General features: G+C 39.6%; 1 protein-coding gene and 1 long non-coding RNA gene across 5 annotated transcripts in view; one reads left to right on the forward strand and one right to left on the reverse strand.

Annotated features, from left to right (window-relative positions):
• Positions 1-94: 94 nt before the first annotated feature.
• Positions 95-3,754, reverse strand: cuedc2 (CUE domain containing 2). 3 transcript variants are annotated; one of them, XM_031842056.1, is made up of 9 exons: positions 3,649-3,754; positions 3,213-3,295; positions 2,976-3,119; positions 2,821-2,882; positions 2,491-2,615; positions 2,169-2,336; positions 2,026-2,090; positions 1,878-1,938; positions 95-1,767 (listed from the first exon to the last, which is right to left on the reverse strand). In XM_031842056.1, the coding sequence occupies exons 2-9, from the start codon at positions 3,284-3,286 to the stop codon at positions 1,621-1,623; spliced, it is 846 nt and encodes a 281-aa protein (XP_031697916.1). In that variant the 5' UTR covers positions 3,287-3,295; positions 3,649-3,754; the 3' UTR covers positions 95-1,620. The 3 variants fall into 3 exon arrangements, with proteins under 3 accessions (XP_031697916.1, XP_031697908.1, XP_031697923.1); XM_031842048.1 differs by having other exon boundaries at positions 3,213-3,298; XM_031842063.1 differs by lacking the exon at positions 3,649-3,754 and adding an exon at positions 3,378-3,635.
• Positions 3,040-8,498, forward strand: part of LOC116380107 (uncharacterized) — a 91,181-nt gene continuing 85,722 nt past the window's right edge. The window contains exon 1 of one of the 2 annotated variants that reach the window (XR_004212505.1): positions 3,040-3,179. This is a non-coding gene — a long non-coding RNA (uncharacterized LOC116380107). The remainder of the gene's footprint in view (positions 3,180-8,498) is intronic. The other variant, XR_004212504.1, reaches the window with a different exon arrangement.

Here is an 8,498-nt window from a genome sequence, read left to right on the forward strand (position 1 = left end):
TTCTTTATAATCAAGTCACTGAATCAAATATTGGGTGCTTTTGAACTAGTATCTTTAGGAACACCAGTGAACAAATCAAAGAATACAATGTGAGTGAGCTACAAAAATTAGTATTTATTTACTACAAATTGTGCGTCAGCGGTTTCTCAAAGCGCATGGTTCAAACTAAACGGCTTCATCTAGTGATTAAAGACAACATTGCTGCTGATAATCAGTAACATCTTTTCAACAGTTGATTGTGCTACACCTACACTCTAAAAACTAGATTACCACCAATCAAAAACATTTGCTTTTAGTTCCTAAAAATAGATGCAAAAGGGGAACACAAATAAACAACAATATATATTTGTTGAAAAAAAACAACAACAACCTGACTAACACATTTATCATAATATACAACAAATAAGAATCCAATCATAAAAAAAAAATTCCACAACCAACAATCACCAGCGAAGCACAATTCACAACACCACTGAAATGAAAGGAGTCGTGATAGAGGACCTCTTAGGGAACACATTTGTACAAACAGACCCTGAAAGCACACAATAAACACATGATCGGAGACTTTGCAAATCTAAACATCTATATCAAAAATAAAGATAATGCTGTTGGAGTGAACTTCAAAATCAGGTCCTCCCGCAGCATTTTCGCTAAACATTTAGGGAGCAACCACGGTCATCCACGTTATTATGCCAAAAGAATGAGTGCTGCAATGGTAGGTACTCTTGAGAAGTGAATTTGTTGTGCTGGAAAACGTATTACCAATGAATTCATTGATGGTTGGTTTTAAAATTGCTTTGACAAAAAGATCTCTCGGGTTGTAGCCACAGGCAAACAAATCTCACTTTTGGATAACATTTTAGTGACGTTGCATATTATCACATACATTTCCTTTATTTGCACTAAAGGGTGTGATGGGAGATGATCTTGTGGATTTAACTGCAGCATATTTACTTGCTATGAGGACAGTTCAAGGTTGTGCTAATATGCCTCGAAAGCATCTCCTTCATTATTGAAAGTTATGTTTTCCATTTGAAAACCATTTTATAGCACAACAAATTGTCCAAATCACAAGGCTTGACCACACATCTTCACAGCACTGTATCTCGGTATGATGTAAAAATGAATTGGTATGTACGTTAAAAAAAGTAGTCGAGACTTGTAAAATGTCCAGAAGAATCTCTACAGCACCACAAGAACTTATTGACAGAAAGACCACAGATTCATCTCTACGTCATCGCGTCATGATTATGAATCTATATATCGTCTACTGGAAGTTAAAAGAAATATAAATAAAAAAAGAAAACCAAGACGTAAAACAGCCCCTGATGTTAGTGCAACATCAAACCTGCTGAAATGGCAAAAAGTAGATTAGGTTAGGCCGTCGCAACAACCTCACCAAAATATCACACAATGTCAAAAGCAACTGAAACACTTATTGAATGTGTTAACCAAGGCATATAATGGTAACAATATTTAAAAATAAGCCACTCACACACTAATAAATATGTTCCTTTACTTGGAAAGAAATCTAACAAATTTAGGCCAAATTAACTTAATAAATAAAAAGAAGTGTAAACAATATTGTCAGTAGTTGCTCTTGCACTGTTGTGCACGTCATCAATGGAATCTATACTTTCGTGCAGGCTTGACGTTGACATACGTCTTCTTCATGTCCTCTGCTTCGTCTTTCTTCACCAGCTGATACCGCTCTCCTTTTGTGGTTACCACCTGGTTACTGTGGTACCGAACTAGCTTCTTTGGAGGCTGTAAAAAAAAAAAAAAAAAAAACACACCAGAATGCAAGTTGTATTGCATTAAACATATAAAATGTGTATCTTGATATGGTTAGATAGTGAATAGGGAGTATAACTGACATCTTTGGGGGCGACAGGCCGGTGTGTTTTCTTATCCTCCTCCCTGTCCACCAGCATGTACCTGTGGAGATGAAACACCGTCATAAACATGGAAACTAAGAAGTGAGGCCAGCTCTGCTCTACACAGGATAATAGCAATCTTACTCACTTCTCGAGGATGCTCTCTTTAAGTTTTTGGTCTGCTCGTGGGGAAACACTCTTCCCGTGGTTTGCCTGAGGCAACAGGACACCATCAAGTCAGACAAGGTGACACGCACAGTGGCGGTGTTAGTTTGTGTAGCAGAGACTCACGTGATGAGGAGTGGGGCTGAGTTGGACGTCACCCTCTATGATAAGGCGCACGGCCTCCTCCATGTCTCCTTTGGCGATCGACAGGGCGCTGCGAGCCTGCGACAGACCGCACTTGGGAAACATCTCCAGCAGGTGCTGCTCCCGGGACTCCCGCTCAGACACTGGTGGCTGGACATAAACACACTTATATTAGCTCACATTTTGATGAATTTGAACTACGGGTATCAGCAGTAGGACACACAATGAGGATACGTTAAATTATAGTAATTCAAATGCTTCAAGAAAGGGAAGATGATGCGCTGCTGTATGCTGGAATGATTACCTTGGCGGTGGCGCCCTCTGTCTGTGTTTTAAGGCACTGCGCTTCTTCTCCCGGTGGTGGTTCACTGGGCAGGGGGTCGAGTTTCTGTGAATTGTCTTCTGTCCTTGCCTTGGGCTCAACGTTTTCTTCATCAGTTCAAAAGGAAACAAATCAGCACACTGTAGTATAAATGTTAAGCTGATGATCTACATCTAAAATGAGTGGCACTGCCCAATAAAGCTTTGGCAACTCATTTAGTAACAAGACAATGAAAGCACCGTTTGGAAAGGTAAGACTGCCACAGTAGGCTGCTGCATGCCTTAGAAATAATAACATGTTTAAAAGCACTACCTGAGGCCCGAGCGATGGCCAGTTTTGAAGCCAGATTGAACATCATTTCACAGACCTTGACGCTGCAAAATGAAATAGTTTTTGTTGGTGTGATAACATTAAATAACAGTACAATCAGAACAGATGAAAACAAAAAAACGTGTGCGTCTGTTTACCTGTCAATTTCGGCAAAGCCAGGTATGTAAGCTTCCAACATCTCTGCACAGACCTCCACGTCAAAGTTCTCCTCGACACTCTGCTGGGAGCCCAGATCCTCCAGGACTCCGGTGATGTAGGACAGGAGAACATCGTCCAGGGTGCTGCATCGAGAGGTACAAAAGGAAAAGAGGGCTACCTTTAAAAACGGAGAGAACTTTTATGTAAGGATGCAAACATGGTGGCGGGTTATTCACCTGAGGTCAGCATCAGGGATGTAAGCCTGAATAAATTCCTGCAGGGCACTGTGGATGATTTTGTGGAGGTCCATCGCGTTGTCCTGCTGTGCAGCAGAGGAAATAACAAGAGTCTGAGTGCTGGGTTTGCGAGGCCAGATATAGCGTGCAGCAGTTACTACACACCTTTAACGACCAAACAGCTCTCCCTCGTGTACCAATCGCGGTAGCCTACCTCACCAGGTACAGCCCTACATGGGCATGTTACAAAAGTATTTGTTACGAAAAGCTTCGGTTGTGCAAGCTCGCTGCTCGCTGCCGCATCTTCTGCTGTCGCGGGAGGTTGTTAGCACTAGCGCGGGTATCTGATAGCTCCTAACCCCTGATCGCTGACGCTTAATGCCGAACCAATCTACGGTTTCTACGTTAGAGCGACTTTTAATGGAGTCAAACTTACTGTGACAGATGTTATGGGGACATGAAGCGCTGTGGTTTCCCCAGATGTATTAGGGGGATGTGGGTCAGTGCAGAGGTATCCGTGCTACTTGTTAGCCCGCACGATTCAAAACATTGGCACGTCATTTCCTCTGATTGTGTGCAGCATGGCTGAATGCAGAATGTGTTACGAGTGACTGTAGCTGCGTGTGGTGCACTTCTCTAGATGTTTAACATGGATTTGAATGCATTAAAGCCTGCACCAGTACAGCTGAGATTAGACACTGAAGCTTTTTTTTTTTTTAGAGCTGAAACAATTAGTCGATTAATTTAATGATAATGACTAATCTATTGACAGAATAAATGTCCTGCAGACCATTTCATTCAATACACTGTCTTGCAAAATACCTGCACAACTACAGGAATTAACTGAAACATATACTAAGGGACTTTTTTGTATAGTTGTTGATCAACAAATATTTTGATATTAATTAATAATTTGAGTCATTTTCAAGCAAAAATGCCCCAACTTTGCTTCTTCCTGCCCCTCCAATGTGAGGATTTTCTGTTTTCTATAGTTTCAAATTGAATATTTTTGGGTTTTGGGCAAGACAATAAATTAAATGACGTCACCGTTGGCTCTTTGAATCAGTGATGGGTGTTTCTCATAATTTATACACCAAACAACTAATTTATTGATTTAGAAAATAGTTAACAGATTAATTGAATATACTTGCTGGTCTAAGTTACCTGGAAAAACATCTGTAAACTCTAAAGACTATAGACATTGGCTTAAAACCTCTTTCTCATCGCCCTTTTTCCCTTTTTTAATTTTATCCTCAACAAACTTACTAACATTATTAAAAATAATGCTTATTATATAGCTAACACTTGTCTACATGATGAAAGCTGTTTGGTCAACAGTGTTTCATATGTCACAACATTGTTTAGAAACTATACATTTTAAACAAGGCTTGGCGATAGAGAGAAACCAAATATCACAATATTTTAGACCAAATACTTCCCGGTATTGCGGCAATATTACAGGGTTGGCTATTGGTGCTTTTACAAAATATTTACTCAAAGCATATTTGATAAATCATTAGTAATGTGGATATAATATAACTAAGTGGGTAGAGAGGCAAATAATAAACAAGCTGGAGCAATCTGGTAAGTTAAGAAAATTACGTCACTTAACTGTAAAGCAGCCTTTAAAACACTTGTGCCATATTATGATATTATGATATCCAAAATCAAAAAGACAATATCTCGTCAATTCTGATAATATTGATATATAGCTCAGCCCTAGTTTGAAGGCAACAAAAATATGTCAGTCAACTTTTAACCTGTTCCTTATGTTTTAATGAAACAAACACCGTGAAATACAACAGGCTCAAACAAACAAGAAGGGACCTCTGCATTAATATGTGATTCCACAATAAATTTGACTGCTGCTCAATGAAAGCTGCATCAGAACCACATACGCTACTAATGGCTCTAATGTGTGGAGTCCAACAGCTGTTCAAGGTTATAAAACCCTTTTGTAAAACATTACAATCTATTTCATGCGTTCCAGCTGTCATCAAATATTAAACCTAGGCTTTTACAGCTAACATGTTTGATGTGAAACTTTCTGTGACCCACCTTCCCGACTCACTGTCTGAACACCGGTCAGTAAACATTCTACTCTCACTTGGACATTATCTTATATCTTTTGCCAGATCCATCCATAGTTGATGAACGAGGTGTTATCTGAGGCAGCATCAATGATGTCATCAGATCCTGCTCTCGGTTACCTACCGCCTGTGTTGGTATTATAGCAGATATGTACCTGTGAATCATTAATGCCCGTTCAATTGTTTCCCTTCTCCATTGGCAGTCTCTCTCGCCGGCTGTAGTATTTCATTGGGGGGAAATATGGTACACGCCGCTGATAAAACAAGCAAGAACAATCCTCGACTTGGCTGAACTCTGTTTCAACTCTGAGCTCATGGCTAGACAGGTGGGGCTGAGGTATCAGAGGAGAGCGCGTTAAATCTGCAGCAAAGGAGAGCATCTCGGTTTTCTCTTACACTGAGAGAAACCTGCAAACCACATAACACATACTCAGAAGCATCGATATACTGTAATATTATGTTCACACTTGTATTATAATCCTATACAGAGCCAAGCTTCAGGGAACGTTTGCTCACACTTTTACATACAAAGCCAATTCTTAACCGCACTGTCACATTTAGCCCCAATCAATAATGAATGATCCAAAAGCCACCCTGCTTCCTGTATATTCATGTTTTTCATCTCCACCAATGCAGAGTTCAGTGGTAAATATTAACTAATTCTGACAAACCTACTAAAGCTGAAACAGGGTTCTTTTTTTTTTTCTTCTTCTTCTTTTTAAAGTAAAATGTTTCCCAAACACAAGGTGGCAGCATTGAGTCATTAGTGACAGCAGGACCTCAACCACTGTTCACTCTGGACTCCTTCCAGTAGAAGCAAAACTAAAGAGATTTACTGCGACTATCAGATCCACAATAGTTCCTAGCATCTCTTGGGGATGAGAGACTGACTGAAATTTTCAAAACAGCCCCTTTTAATCTGTAACGCACCTTAACCTTAAAACACAGAGGTTGTGAGTGGAGTTCACCAACACACATTCTTGAGCATGAATTTAATCAGCTGGCATTATCTGACGTTTTTGTGGTTTTTCAGGGAACAACAAATAAGATTGCAACAGTCGTTAATGTTTGGTGATTTTCCATGATTTCTCAATGTCTTTTTTTTTAGCAAGGACTCCACATCTTTGCGCATGCAGTGGTTGAGCAGTCCATGCGTTTGTGTGAGTGAGTGAGAGAGAGAGGGAGACATGCATGCATTTACTGACTGACTGTACCGCAGCATCCTCCGCCAGTGATGCACTTATCCAATCCAATTGTAAATGAGTGCATAGCAACACATTGCAAAAGAGAACATTTCTGATTTTAATTCTCGAAGATGAATTTAGGACAAACAATTCTCCGGTGAATTTAGCCTCACTTAAAAGATAGAACCACTCAATGATAACGGTGAAAGTATTCTTTCGGGCGGTTTGTCTTGGTCACAACTCGTCAAACTGTATTACCTGAAACTAACATTCTGAGAGACGCCCAGGCATTCAGCTGTACAATCATTGTATAACATATAAACAGACACATAAGTCAAATTAATATTTATCATATACCTTCAATAACAACAGGGCACATATTGCACCTATAGCCTCAAGCAATGTAAATAATACAAATGACCTTTCAGGGAGGCTCAAACAATGCCTAGAATAGTTGAGTTAAAACGGTGTGACAGAACTTCCTTGTGATTGTTTTGTGCTTCTCTTTGACAGTAAAACAGATAATAAAATATATTCTTATAAAATGTATTTCATGTTATTTTGAAATAGACAGCTTTCGTTTGTCCAAAGCACATATATGAAGGCAAACTAATTTGAAAATGAATGCCTTTCTTCTTGTTTCCGGCATAAGAACAAGACTTTTCTACAAATGTCTAAGATGTATTTGATTCAAGAATGGAAGAAATCATTAAAAAACTTATAAACTCATACATTACACATTGATAAGTATAGTGGAGGACAAACCTTAAAATATGCTAATGGTATGTTTACACGTTTCTGTTCCTGTATGCCAGGGTACAATCAAGCATGTCATGCAACAATGTCGAGGCAGGGCACATAATGTGGATATTGTACTGGTGGCACAGATTTCCATTTTCATACAGACAATGGGGACTGGGGGTTGGCTTGGGGGATGTCTGAGCGGAAAAAAAAGATCACAATTCTCATCAGAGTCACCCAAACACTGAATGATTTACTGCCAAATTAATTACCCTTTACCCAACTTTAGACAATAATGCTCGGAGCTGTCTGTCTGAACAGTATTATTCTATTAACGTTCGATTTGCAGTTCAGCCAGAGTGACTTCATATTTAGATTTTATTGTATTTTCTTAGTGAATGTGTAGCTTTGCATCCACAATAGAAAGGCACAGACTTATCTGATCATTTCAGTTGAATCACCTGAGATGGGACCTGCACATTATTTAAAGAGAGAATTTGTTACAAATTTTAAACACTTAACATATCTTTCTAAAGCATTACAAAAGGTGCATTTACAGAGTGAATTGAAGCACAGTACAGTTTAATTAATTAAAACTTTTACAATATAAGGCCTCCTTTACAATCATAACCCATCTTCAAATCAAATTAAAGACTTATTAATCATTTCACCTCTCCGCTTGTGCTTAAAGGTTGTGTGATTCAAAGCGTTATTGTCTCGATTAGTACAGTACAGTTAATACAGTATTAGCAACATTTGTGAAATCAAAGTTGGCACGTTGTTAATTCAATTTTACCCGTATACTTTTTTATTCATAAAGAGCTGCAGGTTAGTGATTTGAAGGGACTTGGTGCATGGGCATGAGATTAGCTGGCTGGTGGTCCAGGGGCGCGGCTGACCTGATCCAGATCCGGGCCACCTGCGTAGGCTAGCCTGCCCTCCCGTCTGCCTCCCGTACTGTCTCCAGGAAGTTGTCACCAGGCAGCCCGTTACCACTTCTCCCCTCCACTTCAACTTTCAAGAGGGCAGGGTTAGGCGGGACGTGTAGACCATGAAGCCTGCATCGATTTGTCTCGAATCAAATTGAACAATATATTTAATGCAGAAAAAAATAGAAGCATATACAGTGGATGGATATTTAGATACATCTATACAAGTAAACAATGTAAGATGTTGGATATTTTAATTGCAGGTTTGCAGGAAAAAAGAAAAGGTTATGTTAGGCATAATAAGGCACAACAGATGGGGGGGGGGGGGGGGGGGGGGGGGGG

This window comes from Anarrhichthys ocellatus, unplaced genomic scaffold, assembly GCF_004355925.1.
Source record: "Anarrhichthys ocellatus isolate YVR2014 unplaced genomic scaffold, GSC_Weel_1.0 scaffold3, whole genome shotgun sequence".
NCBI lineage: Eukaryota > Metazoa > Chordata > Actinopteri > Perciformes > Anarhichadidae > Anarrhichthys > Anarrhichthys ocellatus.

Excerpts from the sequence above, each read along its gene's own strand:
- cuedc2 (XM_031842056.1), bottom strand. The coding sequence starts at position 3,286 with ATGGACCTCCACAAAATCATCCACAGTGCCCTGCAGGAATTTATTCAG. Across the intron at positions 2,883-2,975 it reads GGCTTTGCCGAAATTGACAG|CGTCAAGGTCTGTGAAATGA; the intron begins GTAAACAGACGC and ends TTCATTTTGCAG. Across the intron at positions 1,768-1,877 it reads GGCCTGTCGCCCCCAAAGAT|CCTCCAAAGAAGCTAGTTCG; the intron begins GTCAGTTATACT and ends TTTTTTTTACAG.